The sequence below is a fragment of the Ornithorhynchus anatinus genome, chromosome 16 (assembly GCF_004115215.2).
Source record: "Ornithorhynchus anatinus isolate Pmale09 chromosome 16, mOrnAna1.pri.v4, whole genome shotgun sequence".
Taxonomy (NCBI): Eukaryota; Metazoa; Chordata; class Mammalia; order Monotremata; family Ornithorhynchidae; genus Ornithorhynchus; species Ornithorhynchus anatinus.
The window spans coordinates 23,562,390-23,583,049 of NC_041743.1; the positions used below are offsets into that span (position 1 = coordinate 23,562,390).

At 49.2% G+C, this 20,660-nt stretch overlaps 1 protein-coding gene across 2 annotated transcripts in view; it reads right to left on the minus strand.

Annotated features, from left to right (window-relative positions):
* WDR11 (WD repeat domain 11) overlaps positions 1 to 20,660 on the minus strand; it is a 99,384-nt gene that overhangs the window by 63,674 nt on the left and 15,050 nt on the right. The window contains exons 4-9 of one of the 2 annotated variants that reach the window (XM_029080466.2): positions 18,898 to 19,071; positions 13,887 to 14,073; positions 13,298 to 13,463; positions 7,634 to 7,748; positions 5,613 to 5,808; positions 2,948 to 3,048 (exon numbers count right to left, since the gene is read on the minus strand). In XM_029080466.2, the coding sequence (XP_028936299.1) occupies positions 2,948 to 3,048; positions 5,613 to 5,808; positions 7,634 to 7,748; positions 13,298 to 13,463; positions 13,887 to 14,073; positions 18,898 to 19,071 (939 nt within the window). Of the gene's footprint in view, positions 1 to 2,947; positions 3,052 to 5,612; positions 5,809 to 7,633; positions 7,749 to 13,297; positions 13,464 to 13,886; positions 14,074 to 18,897; positions 19,072 to 20,660 lie in introns of both variants that reach the window. The other variant, XM_029080465.2, reaches the window with a different exon arrangement.

Genomic DNA, 20,660 nt, shown 5'->3' on the forward strand with positions numbered 1-20,660 from the left:
TTGTACTTTCCAAGGGCTTAGTACAGTGCTCTGCAAACAGTGAGCGCTCAATAAATATGATTGAATGAAGACAATTTACCCCCACCAAAACAAGTAGTCTTGAAGAGGTCCCCAGGAGCTTTTCGGGACACTCCCCGGCGACTATTTTTTAAAACTGATTTCTATTTGTCCCTTTCATCTTTCCCACTATACTTCGAGCTCCTTGGGGCCAGCGGCTTTTGAGTGATAACTTCTCGAGGCTGGCGGGTACTAGAACATCAAGCCAAAAAAACCCCAAAAAACCCTCTCCTAAATTCCAAACCTACACCTTTTTCTCCAGTTGTGGGTCCTCTCGACAGCATAAACGTTCCAAAGGGGTCTGTAATCACTTCGGGGTGTTTATTGAGCACTTAGTGCGGGGAGAGTACGAGACAACACAACTGGGTTGGCCAACTGGGGGGGGGAGGGGGGGAAGAGGCTACACAGACACAACTGACTGAAGGATCCAAGCTGAATGGGCATGTGTTAGCCTCATCAGTCTCTGACCCCCCACATTCAGCGGGGTCCATTCCCACAACGAATGCCGCTAGAAACTAGGCAGAGAAGATGGGGTTAGGGGGTGGAGTGCTATGATCGGGCCTCTTGATAATGATAATAACAATAATTAATGACTGTGGCATTTAAGCGTTCACTATGTGCCGGGCACAGTTCTGAGTCTGATCATTACTTGAGCTTCTAAGCTTTACCTTCTAAAACTAACCATCGACAAAAAATGTACCCATTTTTCATTTGGGGGCAGTAGCTGTCTTTGGATGAATGGAAGCAGCGTGACTCAGTGGAAAGAGCCCGGGCTTGGGAGTCAGAGGTCATGGGTTCGAATCCCAATTCTGCCCCTTGTCAGCTGTGTGACTGTGGGCAAGTCACTTCACTTCTCTGTGCCTCAGTTCCCTCATCTGTAAAATGGGGATGAAGACTGTGAGCCTCACGTGGGACAACCTCATTCCCCAGTATCTACCTCAGCGCTTAGAACAGTGCTCTGACAAGTGGCAGAGCCGGGATTTGAACCCCTGCCCTCTGACTCCCAAGCCAGGGCTCTTTCCACTGGGCTACGCTGCTTCTCTGGGCCTCAGTTACCTCATCCGTAAAACGGGGAGTGAGACTGGGGGCCCCACGTGGGACGGGGCCTGCGTCCGACCCCATTTGCCTGTATCCATCCCAGCGCTCAGTACAGTATCTGGGACACAGTAAGCGCTTAACAGATACCATAATCATCATCATTGTTGTTATTACTCTATTATATTGAGTTAAGAGGCCAACTAAAAAAGCCAGAAAAGATCCCCTTCTGACACCCACACTTTTGCCTTGTGAAGTCAAAGGTCGTATCCATAGATAGTCTAGCCCCAATCTCTCTCTGCGCTTATGTTGTTCTCTCCCAAGGGCTTAGCACAGTGCCTTGCCCACAGAAAGCGCTCACTATATGCAACTGAATGAACGAACTCATCAACCCCTTAAAAAGGAAAATTAAACACGCAACTGCTCTAGGATCCGGAAGACAAGAGATGCAACCCGAGCGTAATTCGGATTCAGCTCGGCTCCTGGGGCCAAATCTTCGGGGCAGGGCCCAGGGAGGGAGGGTCCACGGGAAGAACGCGTCCTGTGCCAGCCAGCTTTCCTCCCGGGGCCAGTGGACAGGGATCTTGCCTCCCACCGAAGGACTCTGCCCCCACTTCGCACCGACCTCTCCTCATCAGCACGTTCGGAACATTAGCGCTGGTGGGGTCGCCGTCATAAACCACGCAAATACCGCTCGGCGGAGCAAAGATGTAGTTAAAAATGATAATTAAAATGCTTCAAATGAAGAGGAGGGTCACGAGCGCCTTTATAGCCACAGCACCGCATGGACCAAATCGCTTCTTCCATTATGAAACATCGCTTCTCATTTATTTTGAAATCTACATCGCCTAAATCCCCGTAGGACTGACTAACGGTCTCCTCTGGAAGATTCACTCCGCCCTTCAAAACTGTACAAAACAGCACCTATAATTCTTTCTGTGCTTTCGTTTTCTAACGAGGGGATGATGTGGCTAATTTTCTTAGGAAATAGTCAGAGTTAAATGAACTCCCTGGAACGATATATGAACTTCTTATTATGCATATGACTTCTCAGAGAGTTAATGGGTGCCTAGGTAATTACCAGTTTTAGAAATAAAATAATGAGTAAGAATTGTACCCTTTCTAAAAATTACCTTGATCCAAAAAGGAAAAGATGCCATAAGTCCTTTCACTGAATGCTCAACTACATAAAACCAACAATACGGAAAATCTCCACCTTGAAAGATAGTCCACAGAATTCAAAAGTTAATAGAAATTAATTTTATTTTTTTAGTTGCCGAACACTTTTAAAGTTCAGGACAGGTAACGTGCTATAAAACCTGTTTTTTTCTATTTAAAGATGACCGACGAACTGAAGCCGTTTACTACAACTTCACCCCAGGAATCAGTAATTTTGTAACTAAATAAAAAATATGCTTCTAGCGTAGACGTTCACAGATGGAAATACTATAAAAGTGATTTGCCATTGAATTTTATTTCAATATTCTTTAGGACAAGAGTTGTCCTTATCAACACAGGTGGCCACTGAAATCTATCCTCGATTTCCACATGCCTAACTAGCTCTCCAAAACAAATGCTTGTAATCAGAATTTTAACCTATCAGATAAATGGAGTCTTTTCATGTTTTGGCCCAGTAACAATCTGACAAACATAAAGTCTATAAGCATATTATTCTTCTTCGCCACCTGAGAAATATTCACCCTCCCGCACTCGAACACTCGTAATTTATTGGGTCTACAGACAGTCTCTATTTTTCATTCTCAGTAACACGTGTACAGAAAATAATAACTCCAAGTGTGACACTGTGGGGTTTTTTTCTGTTAAATGGTGCAATTAAGAAAAACAGAACTCTTACCAATCATGTTGTCTAAGGAAAGGTCTGGGAGCTTATTCTGCAGTGCTCCAACAGGGATCCCACAGAAAGACACCGGGGAATACAAAGGTGATGCGCCTGAGCTACTGGAAGGAGAAAACCAACGGAAATTTAGACAGCTGCCCCTTTTGTTTTGTGTTTCACACGTGTCATTTGTGAAACGCTCACCATGTGCCAGGCACTCCTCTAAGCGCTGGGGTAGCTCTACTTTAATCAGGTTGGACGTAGTTCCTGTCCCACATGGGGATCACAGTTACAGATGAGGTAACTGAGGCACAGAGAGGTGAAGTGGCTGGCCCACGGTCGCGCAGCCGACGGGTGGTGGAGCCGGGATTAGAACCCAGGTTCCCCTGACTCCCAAGCCCACGCTCTATCCGCCGGGCCACGCTGCTTGCCCATTTCGGATCTTGGCCCAAATCGGCGGTCTTTCACACATCGGTCCTCGTGCACTCTGGGCTGTGCTCCCGCCAAGTCCCTTGGGTAAATCAGGGTAGGGTTGAATAAGGAGGGATATTCTTTGTTAACCAGCTTCCATTAGGGAAGCAGCGTGGCCGGGTGGAAAGAGCCTGGGCTGGGAGTCCAAGGACCCGAGTTCTAATCCACCTGTCTGTGTGACCTTGGGCAAATTACTTCACTTCTCCGAGCCTCAGGTCCCTAATCTGCCAAGTGGGCAGTTAGTACCTATTCTTCCTCCTACTTAGACCGGGAGCCCCGGGACCTGCTTAACTGCATTTACCCCAGAGCTTAAAACGGGGCTTGATGCACAGTACGTGCTTAACCAACACCACGAAAAATACCAGTATTATCATTAGATAACAGCGGACAATTTTTACTGCAGTTACACCAAATTCAAGGCCAATAGCTCTCCTCCACCCCTCCGATCTGACAGACCGCAGTTTTCCCCCGTTTTCAAGGCCTTACCTCCTCCAGGAAGCCTTTCCCGACTGAAAACAAAATGCCCCTCAAAAGGCACCTTAGCAGTTACGTACTGTTGCCGAATTACTCTCTGGGTGCTCAGTACAATAAGTGCTCCGTAATTACAATTCATGAATGCGTTTCTAGCCTTAGCATTAATGCACGTGTGGATTTTTATTTGGCTACTCTATTTCAGCCGTTTCCTCCCGCCACATCTGTACTATTTCCTTATTTTGCTTCCTTCTTACCTTCCTATATCTGTTACGTGCTTACTACACGTCAAGCATCGTCCTAAGCGCTCGGGCAGATACAAGTTAAGCAGGTCCCCGTCCCACACGGGGCTCGCGGTCTTAATCCCCATTTGAAAGCTGAGGAAGCTGACGTGGCGAGAGGCGAAGCGACTCGCCAAGGCGGTGCGGCAGGCCAGCGGCGGAGCCAGGATTGGAACCCAGATGCTCGGACTCTTTCCACCGGTCCTTCCTGCTCTCAATTCTGTCCCCCTTTAGGTGTAAATCATTTTAACTGGTTGGACCCAGTCCCCGTCCCGCGTGAGGTTCGCAGTCTCAATCCCCATTTGACAGACGAGGGGAAGAGAGGCCCAGAGAAGTGAAGCGACTTGCCCAAGGTCACACGGCAGACAGGGGGCGAGGCCGGGAGTAGAGCCCGTGACTTTCTGACTCCCGGGCCCGTGCTCTAACCGCTACGTCAAGCCGCTTCTCTGTCCCCGTTTTATAAATCGGGCAACTGAGGCTCAGGGAGGTTAAGTGACTTGTCCAAGGTCACCCATCAGGCAAGTGGTGGAGAAGAGACAAGAGCCCGGTTCTCTCAGTCTTTCCATAAGACCGCAAGGGCCGCACACGTCGACCACTTGCGCGAAGTGCGTGGCCTGCACGGGACAGTCGGTCAGTGGGAGAAGAGAGAGACCCTCTCCTTGATGCCACAGAGTGAAAATCACCAAGATGACCCTGTACGTATAAGTTTGCAAGGGAAAGATATAAAACCCTGAATGAATAAAACACGAGGGAGAGAGAGAATGAGGAGAGATAAAGAGTGGGTGTATGTGTTTGGGAAAGACCGCTGCCTTAAGTGACTCTCTCTCTCTCACACACGTACGCGCAAACAATCGATTTTGAGAACTCCACAAATCCCCTATCGCCTAGGTAACGCAGACCGTTTGAGAGGAGGCAGGCAAGCAAGATGCTCTGCTTCCAGCTGTATCCTCTGGGCACCGGCCCCGGCCCTCAGGCCCCTCCAAGTCCCCCAGCTTCCCTTCCCCAAACAGCTTCCTCCCGAGGTGCCCTCCCTCCGTGCCCGGATAAAGTCGGAAGGCTTGGCTGGATCCGTAAGGCGACTCGCTTCTCCTCGGCGGCCCGGCCGCCCCCGGCTCGGAGACCGGAAAGAGCCAAGCCACGTTCTGCGAAGCGTGGATGGCATCGATCGGGTCTCGGTGGATTTCCCCAGAGCTGGAGCAGAGTCACTCCTTACGACTCCCCTGGCTGCCAGGGAAACTCGGGCCACAGCTTTGCAAGGCTCCTTTTCTTCCCTCCGGCCCCCTGCCCGGGGAAGGGGGGCCGAAGAGAAGGTAAGGAGAGTTAGCAACCGCTCCGATTCTCCTTTTTCCATTCTAAAGTTGGATAGGAGCCGGGCGATTGTCACGACGTCGGATCCCTCGGGTCGGGCTCGAGGATCTCCAGGACGTAGCCGTCCCAGAAGGGGAAACGGTGACCTTTACCTGTTCCGTGAGTTCCGGGTAGAAACGGAAGATTTCAGCTCCCATATCATCACTCGGCCATCGCTCACGATGAGAGCGGCGGAGTTTTCGTTAACGGGGCAGCAGACCATGCTGAACGGCCGAACGGTTTTCGTCACCCTAATCGCATCGCACTGGCTTCGGAGGTCGTAGGTCAGCTCCTGAACTGGATCGGTATCTTGAGGCAACAAACAAACGGGCAGGTCAAATCAGACGGCTGTGCTGGTTGATTTGGTTACTCTCGTCTTTTGGGAAGCTTTCCCAGAACTACTTCGATTCGTCGAAAGAAAACGGAATACTAGGAAGAAAGTGGGGGTTTTTAGTGACTTCCTCCTTTTTTTTTCCAAATGGTATCTGTCAAGCATTGACTGTGCTAGGCACCGTCCTCAGCAGTAGGATAGATAAAAGCTAATTCTGTTGCACCCAGTCCATGCACCACATGTACCTCACGGTCTCGATCCCCATTTTACAGATGAGGAAACTGAGGGACAGTGGAGTGAAGTGACTCGCTCCAATTCACACAGCGGACAAGCGGCAGGGCCGGGGTCAGAACACAGGTTCTTCTGACTCCAAGGCCCGTGCCCTATCCACTAGACCACGCTGCTTCTCCTGATAAATGTGTCCATTCGTCTTTCAGGCAAATGGGTCAATGATGTTCACTGAGCCCTTACTATGTGCAGAGCACTGTACAAAGCGCTTGGGAGAGTGCAAGACAACGGAGTTGGGAGACAAGCTCCCCGCCCACAGTGAGCCTTAGCCTACAGGTGGGTGTTTATGCCACAGAGGACCCCTATTCAATGCTGTTTAGCCCCTATTCATCATAATACTCAAGTTAAAATTGTGATATGGGGTTGTTAATATTAAAGAAAACATTTTAAGCTATTCAAAATTGAACCGGAGGTTTAAAGACATCACCCGTCTCACCAAATGTTTAATTAGAAATGAAACTCAACTGTGGTTTAAAAGAGCAACAGTTTTAATTCAGTGGCTTCTGAGGCACCTGTAAAAATTAAAGTTCATAACACTAGAAAACAAAGCCGCAGTTTCTTCAGAGATATTTTCGAAGAAGTAAAATAGTGCCACCACTAACTTCAGACGGAAAGTTACAGATATCACCCGTTTCACGAACCGTAAACCAAACTGAATCTCTAAAATTCTTATCTGATAGAAAATAGCTGACTCAAATACTACCTTAAAATACACGAAATACTCGGAACAACATTTTCAGTTACACGTACGCAAATAACGTTAAGCCATTAACGGATCTCGGTTGCCGATCGGCAATCGACCATCAGAAACGTCTGAAAACAGAGTTTTCCAAATGTGATTTTTGCCTTGACTCCTCTTTAGTACCGGATACAGCCACTCACTGTTTATTACTCCAGCTTAGTTATTACTAACCAGTGAAAATGATCACTGACATTAAATCTAATTACTGAAAGACAGTCACTCACCCAATTCTGCTCTCTTCCCATTCTCCCCTTTCTAAGCTGTTTTCCTGACCCTGAACTTAGCCTCCCCTATACTGTGCCTGCCAATGCACTGAAATATACATATTGGAGGCGATGGTTAGGAAGGGATCGGTGGGGGATGGGAAGACCGTGGCGGGGAGAGAAGGGGGAAAGGGAATGAGGAGAGGAAGGGAAAGGAATGAAGAAGGAATGGGGAGAGGGAGGAAAAAGTACAAGGAGAGGCAGGGAAAGGATGGGAATGGGAGGTGGGGGGGAGAGTGGAAATAAAAGGAATAAGGAAAGGAATAGGGAGAGGGGAAGAAAAGGGGACAGAATGGGGAGAGGGAGGGACAGGGATGGGAAAAAGTGGGGAAAGGATGGGGAGGGAGAGAGAGAGACACTCTTCAACATGTTTAAGTCTCATACTGAAATCATAAGCCATACTCCCTCCCAAAATCTGCAGAGTCCAGCCAAAATGGAAACACTTGCATCTGGTTTTCATGATTACAGGAAAGAATTCTGGATCGAGATAATTAAATCAACCAGACTCACCAGGCTCCTCATTTGGAATACCCGCTGTACCGCTGTAAGATCTGCGAACTCTTAAAGTTATACAGCCATTTTCATGTAGGCAAAACAGTCCATCCCGTTGAAAGCAGGGGATTACCTGGAGAACCAATTTTAACACATCATCATTAGGAATGGCAAACGACGGTTCCTTCAGGGTCCGGCAGTGGGACCCAAGGAATCTTGGAGAGCCTGAGGTTAATAATACTTATTTCACTTCCCTAACCTTTTCTTTAAAAACCTTTTAGGGATTAATCACCAGCGGTGAGTTTCTGCTTACGTAACGAACTCCCTGTCCTCCCTTCCTGCGGTGTTAAAAAGTGTTTCCTTTCCTTGAATCCACCATGGTCCAGCTTCGGAGGGTTTCCGCTGGTTACAGTAGTGACTTCGGCAGGGAGCGATTCTGTTTTCGCCTGTCCGCACCCTTCAGGGTTGTGTAGAGTTCATTCAGGCCCCCGCTCCAGCCGGTGCATTTTCAGTACGAAACACCTCCGTTGTTTCGGTCTACTCTGACATGAACCTGGCTCAATCCCCCAGTGGTTTTAATTCCTCTTCTCTTTCACTTCTCTAACCCTGTAGGGTCATGCCTTATACCTTGTTTGTTCAAACCCTATGGACTAGCAAAGATTTCCACTTTTAAAGGTTTAAAAAGTGATATTTGCATTTAAGCAACGGGACCAAAAACCGCAATTCTCGAGTACGCTCGAGATTTCTAGACTGTAATCTCACCGTGGGCAGGGAATGTGTGCTTACTGTTCTATTTTGCACTCCCAAGGGCTTAATACAGAGCTCTGCACACAGTAAGGGCTCGATAAATACCGCTTGAATGAATATCTGCACTATATGAACGCTGACGATACTATAAGAAATTTTACATGGTTCGGTAAAATTCATTTTTAGATTAATCCCAGCCATCTCTACGGAAAACAAATCAATTTAGAATTGCAAAGGAAATATACTAGCTAAAATACTATTCAAGTTCAAAACTCAAATTTAGGGTTAAGAAAAGGAACCAAAACCTTAGGAGTATTGAGGTAACTGCAACTCATTAATGGAACGTTTCCACTAGTCTTAAAGGAGGGAACTTCACAACTGCCGTTGATAAAAATCATTTTTTTTAATGCCAAAATAACCTCACGTTTTAGAATAAATTGCATTGATGCGATTAGAATTTTATGAGAATGTGTTCATAATAACTTACACAAAGACGGTTGTCATTCAGGATATATCAAAGATATTAACGTGGATTACGGTGTATCGATCAACGGTATTTACTGAAAGAAACTGTGTACAGAGCACCAAGTTAAGTGCTGGGGAGATTATCACGGACTCAGTAGACAGGTCCTGACCCTCAGTGAATTTACAATTTAGTCAGAGACAGGTGTAAAAAGAAATTACAGGTAGGTGGAAAAAGTAGCATATAAAGATATAAGCGTGTGAATCCCCAAGTTTTTGGGTGCACAGGAACTCTGAAGTGGCAGGTCGGGGAGAAAGAGGATGGGAAGATGAGAGATTATCAGGGAAGGTCTCTCAAAAGGGCTTCGCAGACGGGGAGAGCAGTGATCTGCCTGACAATAATAATAATAATTAATGATTACGGTACTTGCTGAGCGCTTACTGCGCGCCAGGCCCTGTACTGAGGCATCCCGCACGGGGCTCACCCTCTCAATCCCCATTTTACAGGTGAGGGAACTGAGTCACAGAGAGGTGAAGTGACTTGCCCAAGATGACCCAGCAGACGAGTGGCAGAGCCGGGATTAGAACCCACGGCCTTCTGACTCCCAGGCCCGGGCTCCATCCACCAGGCCAGGCTGCTTCTCTACGTGTAGGGGGAGGGAGTTCTGGGAACAGGGGGAGGCGCGAGAGAGACGAGAGGGAGGCGCAGCGAGTTGGTTTGGCTTGAGAGGAGGAAGCTCGCGAGCCGGGGTGTAGTCGAAGAGCAGTGAGGAGAAGTAGTAAGAGAGAGAGAGCTGACTGAGTGTCGCCAAGCCGACGGCCAGGAGTTTCCGGTTGGTTTGGGAAAAGGAATGAGATTTGAGGCCTGAGGAGACACGTACAGGACGATGCTTTAGAAAAAATGATGCGGTGAGCGGAATAATGAACGGACTGGAGAGGGGAGAAAGCGGAGGCAGGGAAGACAGGGAGGACGCTGATGGGACGGTCGAGTCGGGACACGACGAACGCCTCGACCAGCCGGGCGGCCGTCTGGATGGAGAAGAGGAGGCGGATTTCCGGAAACGGTTTTTGGACGAAGAGGTGGCCGGATCTGACAAGAGACTGAAGAGAGGGGTTGAGAGGCAAGAGTCAAGGAGAGGGTTATGGGTCTGAGAGTTGTCAACGCTGATGGAAGAGAGGATTTGGAAGGAAAAAAGGGGTTCGGGTTGGGACATTCTGAGGTAGAGATGGACCTAGAGAGGATATTCATGCAAAGATATGCTGGAGGCAGAAGGAAATGTGACATTGCAGAGAAAGAGTGAATGGGGCGAGCAAGATAGATTGAGGAGTCATCTGATTAGAGGTGGTAGTCGAGGCTAATTCTACCTTCTAATTACATATTACGAGACCTTATATTCGCATGCCATTTTTGTTAATGTTTATCAATAATAATAATAACAATGTTGGTATTTGTTAAGCGCTTACTATGTGCAGAGCACTGTTCTAAGCGCTGGGGTAGGTACAGGGAAATCAAGTTGTCCCACGTGAGGCTCACGGTCTTAATCCCCATTTTACAGATGAGGGAACTGAGGCACAGAGAAGTTAAGTGACTTGCCCGCAGTCACACAACTGACAAGTGGCAGAGCCGGGATTTGAACTCACAAAAGACCACTGACTAAGTTTCAGCCCAATATGAAGGATCTCCCCAAGGTTGCTTTGGAGATTAGTAAGCAATAAATGCAATCATCTACCCAATGAATTGAATACCCAGTCTAAATAACCCTTATTTTCTTTCAGTGGCATTTATTAATAATAATGTTGGCATTCGTTAAGCGCTTACTATGTGCACAGCACTATTCTAAGTGCTGGGGTAGATACAGGGTAATCAGGTTGCCCCAAATGAGGCTCACAATCTTACACTCCATTTTACAGATGAGGTAACTGAGGCACAGAAGTGAAGTGACTTGCCCACAGTCACACAGCTGACAAGTGGCAGAGCCGGGATTTGAACCCATGACCTCTGACTCCCAAGCCCGGGTTCTTTCCACTAAGCCACGCTGCTTCCCAAGCACCGCGCTGCTTCTTATTAAGCACTTACTACGTGCAAAACGCTACACTAAACCCTAGAGTAGATTTACCCAGTCTAAATAACGCTTTTTTTTCTTTCCAGTGGCATTTATTAAGCACCTTCTATGTGCAAAGCACTACGCTAAGCCCTAGGGTAGATTTAAGATCACCGGGTTGGGCCTAGTCCCTTATCCTTTATCAAGCTCACGGTCTCAATGGGAGGGAGAACGAGTATTTAATCCTCATTTTACAGATGAGGAAACTGAGGCTCAGACAAGTGTCACCCAGTAGGCAGGTGGCAGAGCTGGGATTAGAACCCAGGTCCTCTGACTCCCAGGCCCGGGCTCTTTCCACTAGGCCCCTCCCTTCCCCCAAAAGGTATATCTAAGATGCTAGTTACACGTCTCAAATTGGAGATCAGCTTAACCTCCCGGCAGCCCCTTTGTCCCTCAGCAGAGTTGCGTAAACAGAGTCACGTTCTTACTTCATCCTAGGGAATACGAACGGCATATTCTAAGTATTTACTTAAAATGCTGAGGACTGGGGTAGCTGCATGAGAATCGGATTCACAAGTCCCTATGGCAAAAAGGGCTCACGCTCTGAGGTTAGAAGAGTAAGGATTCTATCCCTACTTTCCAGATGAGGAAACTGAGGCCTGGAGAGTTGAAATTCATTCACTCGGTCATTGATCGAGCACTTAATACGTGAAGAGAACCACATTAAACACTCGGGAGAGTAGACTGAAACAGTAAACCGACACATTCCCCGCCCACAAAGAGTTTACGGGCAGCGTGGCTTAGAGGCAAGATCCCGGGCTTGGGAGTCAGAGGTCACGGGTTCTAATCCCGGCTCCGCCACTTGTCAGCTGTGTGACCTTGGGCAAGTCACTTCACTTCTCTGGGCCTCAGTGACCTCATCTGTAAAATGGGGATGAAAACCGTGAGCCCTACGTGGGACAACCTGATTAGCTTGTATCCTCCCCCGCACTTAAAACAGTGCTTGGCACATAGTAAGCGCTTAACAAATACCAACTTATTAGGGAAGCAGCGTGGCTCAGTGGAAGGAGCCTGGGCTTCGGAGTCAGAGGTCATGGGTCCGACTCCCGGTTCTGCCACTTGTCAGCTGTGTGACTGTGGGCAAGTCGCTTCACTTCTCTGGGCCTCAGTTACCTCATCTGTAAAATGGGGATTAACTGTGAGCCTCACGTGGGACAACCTGATTACCCTGTATCTACCCCAGTGTTTAGAACAGTGCTCTGCACATAGTAAGCGCTTAACAAATACCAACATTATTATCAGAGATAACTTGCCCAAGTCCCACAGGAAGCCAGCGGCAGAGACGGGAAGCAGCGTGGCATAGGGGATAGAGCACGGCCTGGGAGTCAGAAGGTCGTGGGTTCTAATCCCCGCTCTGCCACTCGTCTGCTGTGTGGCCTCGGGCAAGTCACTTCGCTTCTCTGAGCCTCAATCACCTCATCCGGAAAATGGCGGTTAAGACCGCAAGCCCTACTCAGGGCGGGGACTGTGCCCAATCCGATTTCCTTGTAGCTATCCCAGTTCCTGGCACATATTAAGCGCTTAATAAATACAATTATTATTATTACTATAATAGAGAAGCAGCGTGGCTCGGTGGAACGAGCCCGGGCTTGGGAGTCAGAGGTCATGGGTTCGAATCCCGGCTCTGCCACCTGTCAGCTGACTGTGGGCAAGTCACTAAACTTCTCTGAGCCTCAGTCACCTCATCTGTAAAATGGAGATTAAGACTGTGAGCCGCATGTGGGACAACTTGATCACCCTGTATCTACCCCAGCGCTTAGAACAGTGCTCTGCACATAGTAAGCACTTAACAAATACCAACATTAATATTATTAATGGGATTGGAACCATGATCTCCTGACTCCCCAGACCAATGTTTAGTCTTAAAAAGTTAAATGACCGTACACCTGTTAGGGGAAATGTAGGATAAACGTGAGCAGGAAGAACTCAAGGTGAATTCGCACCTGTTGCTAAAAATCCAAAATAGCTTGCTTTAGTTAAATAGCACAAATAAAATGCTACTTTGGGTGATGACTGCTGTTACCTTTATAGAGAGCGGCCAAATTATTCTCCAAGATACCAAATCACTGGATTAATCTAGTGAACTGGAAATAATTTACAGTCCCGATGATCATATAAATGGCTGTCACAGCCTTAATGAGCAAAAGAAACCAACTGGTTAACTAGTTTACACACACTGAAGAAGAAGGAAAGCTCCATCTACCTGAGTTGCGAGTGATAGGAATCACCGCTAGAACACCACGAGACGCACCTGATGAGAACAACGATGACCGAATTGAGGATTCGTGACTCCCGACTGAAACCGTGACGGGAATCAAGCTGACTTCCCCTCCGCTCTGACTGTCCTTAGGTCAACTAGATGGCTAATTACCTGGAGAAAAGGTACTCCTGTCCTTTCTATAGCGATCACGCCGACAGTCTGGTTCACCTCCAAATCGAGGATCAAAATTTCTCGAGGATAGAGCAACAGCATGTGGTTTCTTTTGGACGGCAGGTAGGAGAGCTGAAGGCAGTCATTGAGAGTCACAGATTCGGCACTGAAAAACAAACGTATCGAGTCGGCACAGCAAAATGACTGCCCGTAACAACGGTGTCGACCCCCGAACCGAACTTTATAATACTAAGTGCGGCACCGGTCAAATACTTGCTTCGCGTCAAAGCACCGTACAGAGTGAGGCCCGGGGAGGGTACGCGATCCTCAGAGAAGGAGCGTGGCCTAGCGGAAAGAGCACAGGCTCGGGAGTCGGAGGACGTGGGTTCTAATCCCAGCTCCCCGCACTTATCCGCTGTGTGGCTTTGGGAAAGCCACTTCACCTCTCTGTGCCTCAGTCTCCTCATCCGTAAAATGGGGACTGAGACCGCACCGCCGGCCTCTCAAGCCCGCGCTCCTTCCCCCAGGCCCTGTTCTTTGCACAGAGACTATCAGCCGCTTGATGAGGTCTGAGCTGTTTGAACTTTACCTAGGCTTCTCTTGAGTAATGAGAATTTTCACTTTATTGAGAGCCTTCTTGGCTCCCGTGGTTGCGGTCAACTTGCTGTGAGCTGGGCTCGAATGCGGACTGGAGATGTAGACTTTCTTCCCAGAGCTGGCAGGGGCTTTTGAGGGTGAAAAGTCAGAGATGAATACGATACCCTCGCTGGTGAGCACTGTACATAAAGAGAAAAAAAAAATGATTACGGCTTAATCACCTCTAACGTGGAATTTTCTCCTGATATAGTTCTGAAACGGGGAAGCAACGATCACTTTAAAGAAGCATTTGAAAGGCATCCGTTAAGCGCTTACAATGGGTCAGGAACCGTACTAGGCACAGGGGTAGATACAAGCTAATCAGGTCAGACGCAATCCACGTCCCTCACGGGGCTCGCGGTCTCAATCCCCCCTTTACAGATCAAGGAACCGAGGCACAGCGAAATTAAATGACTCGCCCACGGTGGCGGAGGCAGGATTAGAACCCAGGGCCTCTGACTCCCAGGCCCCTGTTTTATCCGCTAGACCACATCGCTTCCCCAAAAGTGTGGGTAATGCTATATTTCAGGCTGATGAGAATCTTCTAGCAATTAGAGAGAGACGGATGGTCCCACGGTGTCTAACAGAGGCCACGACTTCAATTTCACGTATAGAAAACAGAAACAGTCGATCAGTGGCATCTCTTTTGCTTCCCCTACCTACAGTGAATTTAAGTGTCTGTGGCCCCGCTCCTAAAAACTTCGTACTGTGCTAGGCCCACAAGGAGCACTCGATAAATACCACTGAATGATGTGTACCGCCAAGCCTTGCCCTAAGCACCCGAGAGAGTACGACGGCAATTCACGGTCCTGGCCCTCGAGGGGCTTACCACTTAATGGAAGAGAGGGACAAAAAATGATCTGTAGATCGGGAAGGCCAGAGGAAGAACGAGCTGAAGCAGGAAGCAAACGCACTGGGACAGAACGGCTGAACGAGGATAGAACGTCCAAGTAATGATAATAATAACGGTGGTATTTGTTAAGCACTTACTATGTGCAAAGCACCGTTCTGAGCGCTGGGGGGATAAGAGGTAATCAGGTTGTCCCATGTGGGGCTCGCAGTCTTCATCCCCATTTTACAGATGAGGTCACTGAGGCACAGAGAAGTGAAGGGACTTGCCCGAAGTCACAGAGCTGGTAAGCGGCGGAGCCGGGATTGGAACCCATGACCTCTGACTCCCAAGCCCGGGCTCTTTCCACTGAGCCACGCGGTAAGCTCGTTGTGGGCAGGGAACGGGTCTACGCTGGGACACGTCGTTTGGTCTTCTCCCACGCCTCAGTACAGTGCTCTGCACACAGTAAGCGCGCAAGAAGTAAGGCTGACCGATGTATATCTATAACACCGGTGAGGACACGAGCGGTAAAGGTGAACGCTGGGTTGACACAACTGGGTTGTTGCGAATTAACTGGGAAAGACCCCCCGTCTAAGGTAATTAGCGGAAATTGACCTTGTTGTCGGGTTTTTGTTTTTTTCCATAACAGGTGGATGCAAGAACAAGGATACCCCAATTTTGCGCCCGGGGAAAGGTGCCGGTTTTGAGCCTTTAATCCCTCGCACGTGGGCTTCCCTGTCTCCCGTCCCATCTAGCCCCCATCTTCCTCCAACCCTGCCGCAGAGCTGGGAGGGGAAGCAAGGAGGACAGAGAAGAAAGAGGACCACCTCTCTGGTCTACCCCCAGTTGGCCGCTGGGAAAAGCCCCGGAAGTAGGTAGGTTTGGGGCGCCGGGGCTGGGACTGGATCCCAGCTGAACCCCAATTGTGGCAGGCTGGTGGCTGCTGGGGATGGGCGATGGGCCCTTAATTCAATCGTTCATTTGTGTTTATCGAGCGCGTGTTTCGTGCAGAGGACTGTACTGAGTGCTCGGGAGAGTGCGATACGACGATAAGCAGACACATTCCCCGCCTCCATCGAGCTTACAGCCGAGCTTGCACAGGTCTGGTGGACAGTGGGCATGTTGGGGACCGTACCACAGTACCTCAAACTGCCTACAGGCTGAAAACCTGGCCCCGAAGAAGCCGAGTGGGGACCCCCCCACCCCTTCCAGAGTATCACAGGGAGTGGGCAGGGTTGCCAAGCGGAGAAAGTCCCTTGAGAAAGGCACCATTACATCTTAAAACCCTACTGTATTATCGCAAGCATTTCGTACAGAGCAGATGCTCAGTAAATACCATGTCCAAAACTGAGCTCTTCATCTTCCCTCCCGAGCCCTGTCCTCATCCTGAGTTCCCTATCACCGTGGACGGTACGAACATCCTTCGCGTCTCTCGGGCCCGCGACCTCGGTGTCATCTTTGACTCGGCTCTCTCGTTCGCCCCACACAACCGATCCGTCGCCAAAACCTGCCGCTCTCGCCTTTATAATATCGCCAAGATCCGCCCTTTCCTCTCCACCCGAACGGCTATCTTACCCTTACGGGCTCTCGTAATAGCCCGGCTGGAGTATCGTGTCAGCCTTCTCTCTGATCTCCCTTCCTCCCGTCTCTCCCCGCTCCAGTCTATTCTTCATTCCGCTGCTCGGCTCATCTTCCTGCAGAAGCGCTCCGGGCATGTCGGTCCCCTGCTTAAAAATCTCCGGTGGTTGCCTATCGACCTCCGCACGAAACAAAAACTTCTCGCTCTAAGCTTCGAGGCTGTCCATCGCCTTGCCCCCTCCTACCTCTCCTCCCTTCTCTCTTTCTACTCCCCACCCGGCACGCTCCGCTCCACTGCCGCCCACCTCCTCACCGTCCCCCGTTCTCGCCCATCCCGCCGTCGACCCCAGGGCCGCGTCCTCCCGCGGTCCCGGAACGCCCTCCCTCCTCACCTCCGCCAAACCGATTCTCTTCCCCTCTTCAAAACCCTACTTAGAGCTCACCTCCTCCAAGAGGCCTTCCCAGACTGAGCTCCCCCTTTTCCCTCTGTTCCACCTCTACACCCCCCTGCACCTCCCTTCAGCTAAGCCCTCTTTTCCCCCCTTTCCCTCTGCTCCTCCCCCTCTCCCGTCCCACCCCCTCAGCACTGTACTCGTCCGCTCAACTGTATATATCTTCATTACCCTATTTATTTTGTTAATGAGATGTACATCACCCTGATTCTATTTATTGCTGTTGTTTTAATGAGATGTTCATCCCCTTGATTCTATTTATTGCTATCGCTTTTGTCTGTCCATCTCCCCCGATTAGACCGTAAGCCCGTCAGTGGGCAGGGACTGTCTCTGTTGCCGATTTGTACATTCCAAGCGCTTAGTGCAGTGCTCTGCACATAGTAAGCACTCAATAAATACCATTGAATGAATGAATAAATACTACGGAGGAAGAACAGATTATTTTCACTGCACGTCTGTGTCGGGACACGTCTTCAAGGCTACGGAACGTTCCCCGAGCCCGGGGGAGCCCTGCGGAGAGAGCACGGGAGCGGGAAGAAACGGTTGTGACCGCACACGCGGTGGAAGACGTGGCTAAGATCTCCAAGGGGCATCTTCCGTCCCATGGGGTCGGGCGGGAATGCGACCCCAGCTTTACCGGACAACTGGGGCCACCCAACGGCCCTCGCTTCATTTTAGAACCTCAAAACGAAGTGAAACTCACGAAAGGTAAGCTCCGTGCCCGAACGGCTCTGTATCTTCCATCTGGCACAGCACCGACAGAACAGTTTTAGTGTTGTGAGACGGCTATACTGAATCGACACCCTCGTCCACCTGAAACGGATTTTTCCGTCCCTCCCGACGTGGAGCTATTTGGGAGTCTTTAAGAAGTACAATTCAACCTTCCATTTTCGGTCTAACTTGGGAGGACCCAACGGAACAGTTACCCTACCGCATTCCCTCGGCCTGGCGCAGCAGACCATTTTTAATCTTTTAAATCAAGCTACCCTCAACCCCGAGGAGTGTTTGGCTTAGCTAGCTTTTAAACGACTATTTCACACAAGCATTAAAAGCAAATTAAGATCAACCTGCCCCTGCCAAAATTTCTCCTACAGTGCATATTCCTCATCTGCTCAATTGCTTATTTAAATAGAGGAAAGAGAAAAGGTTAAACACGGAGATTCATTCTACCCCAGCAAAGGGATGGGAATTTGGTGGGGGGGGGGGGAGCGGGAAAGCAACGATATCTCTGCTTTCATATATGTGTGTGCATATATAGAGAGTGAGAGATGTATATATGTAAACATATATATGTATATATATGCACACATAGAGATATCTCCATCGGAATACTCATACATTTTCTTGAAATTATACGTCCTATAAATACTGTACATTTTCAGAAGTTTGCATCACAGTTCAGAAGTGAGACCCAACTAGCCTCCTGCAGCAACTCAAGTAACGTATCTCTCACCGCAGGCACAGCTCTGCTCGGCAAATTCATCTGCAAGATCTCTGCGCTCCCCGGTTTATGAGGCGCTGCCTGAGTTTTGCTCGTCCCTGGGACTGGTGACACCACGAACCGCAGAACAGGTGGCAACAAGTCCATCGTCCCTCTGCCGCCCAGAGCTCGGGACGTCCACCTCGACCCGGGTGGCCGATTTCGGGCCACTCCAGAGGAAAGCGCGAGCCTGCGGCCCTCTCTTCGCACTGGGGTATATTTGCTCAGATTTCAGGCTCGCGACAGTTTCCGTGAACTGACCCGTGACGACGTGAGCTTAATAAATACGGTATTCGATAAGCGCCTGCGACGTGCCAAGCGTTACGCTGAGATCCGGGGTAGACGCGACGGGAGCCGATCAGACACGGTCGTTCATTCAAGACCCCGAACGACGCTGGAATAGGGGAATTCAGAAATCTGCCAAGAGCGGCGGATTAGGGAGGTAAAGCTGACACATCCCGGCTCTTCTGAAAGTCCGGTCAAACTGCTTCCGCACAAGGTCGCTTGTTCGTCCCGTGGAGCGTAATCTGGACCTGCCCAACGCTATTTTCATCCCACCGCTTGAATGTAACGACACGGACCGCTCCCCGTTCTAACTTTCAACGGACGCGAAACAACTCACGGGTTAAATGTGACGGATCAAAGGGGTCGAAGGAGAAAGAAAGGATGTTTTCTGCATAACTCTTCTTCCACAGTTTGGTGCCGGTGTCCGCATTCCACAGCGCGATGTAATTCGGTGGATGAATAGCGAGTAGTAAATCCCGAGAAGCATCTTGAGTCCATAACCACTGCATGTCTGTAGAGACCAAAGAAATCCGGATAAAGTTCGGCCACGTTATTTAAAAAGCACGGCGGGGAGGGGGTGGGGGGAGGTTCAAATCACCTCCCCGATTGCGGCTTGAAATCTGATTTCAAAAAAGATTACAGAGATTATTTAAATCACGAAAGGAAAGAGAATACCAACGTGCTGCTAAAAACAAATTGGGTGGACATTACACCTCGAGAGAGCACTGTTCGTATAATAATAATGATGTTGGTGTTTGTTAAGCGCTTACTATGTGCAGAGCACTGTTCTAAGCGCTGGGGTAGATACGGGGTAATCAGGCTGTCCCACGTGAGGCTCAAAGTCTTCATCCCCACTGTACAGATGAGGTCACTGAGGCCCAGAGAAGTGAAGTGACTTGCCCACAGTCACACAGCTGACAAGGGGCAGAGCCGGAATTCGAACCCATGACCTCTGACTCCCAAGCCCGGGCTCTTTCCACTGAGCCACGCTGCTTCTCAATATCTATGAGAGCTTTAACAAACGGTGACTCACGGGGCTCTTAAACACTTATGAAAGCTTACCGCTCGGCCTAAACATATTATGTTCTTTAATAACATCTTTAATAACGATAATAATAATGACGACGATGGTATCTGTTAAGCGCTTACTCTGTGCCAAGCACTGTTCTAAGGGCTGGGGTAGACACAAGGTCATCAGGTTGTCCCACGTGGGGCTCACGTTCTCGAACCCCATTTTACCGATGAGGTAACTGAGGCCCAGAGGAGTGAAGCGACTTGCCCGAAGTCACGCGGCCGGCACGTGGTGGGGCGGGGATTCGAACCCACGACCCCCGACTCCCAAGCCCGTGCTCTCTCCGCTCCGCCGTGCTGCTTCTCAAACGACGACGGTGCCGTTATTAACTGGAGGTGTGGTTATTTACGCTACGTATTAAAACTTTAAACTCATTTAAGGAAAATAAAGTCATTTTTTGAGATGTTTCCGGTAGTGCCGCGCGACTAAAACGTCAATAGGTTCGGGAGAGGCTTGGATAATCCTCGCCCTTAACGATTTCACAATCTAGGAGGGGAGACAGACACTTACTGAAGTTACAGCTAAGGGGGCAACAAGAGAGTAATCAGATTAGGAGTTCTCTGAAAAATTCTCACCGGTGGATTCTCTCCCAGGAGTCAGTACAGTCCTCTGCCCAGGAAACAATTAATAAAAATCTACCTCTAATTATGAATAATGAGAACCGTGGTATTTGTTAAGCGCTTACTACGGGTCAGGAGCTATTCTAAGCACCGGGGTTGATACGAGATGACTGTTATTACTATTATTATGACTATTACGGCGATTGTCATTACTTCTTGGAGAAGGAGTAAGCACTCGCGGTGTACAGAGCGCCTTACGCTGAGCGCTGGGAGAGAATACACGAGCGGGAATCGGAAAGCGGCCCCTAATGGAGCAACAGAAGGAAAATTACAGCCGCAAAGGGAAAGCTAGGGATGGCTGAAGTAAAACTAAGAGACGCTCCAGGATTTATCCTGTTGGTAAAGTCTGATTCTGAAAACATTCAGGTTCCTAATCACACTGAGATCAAAGGGATGGAAGGGAAGTGA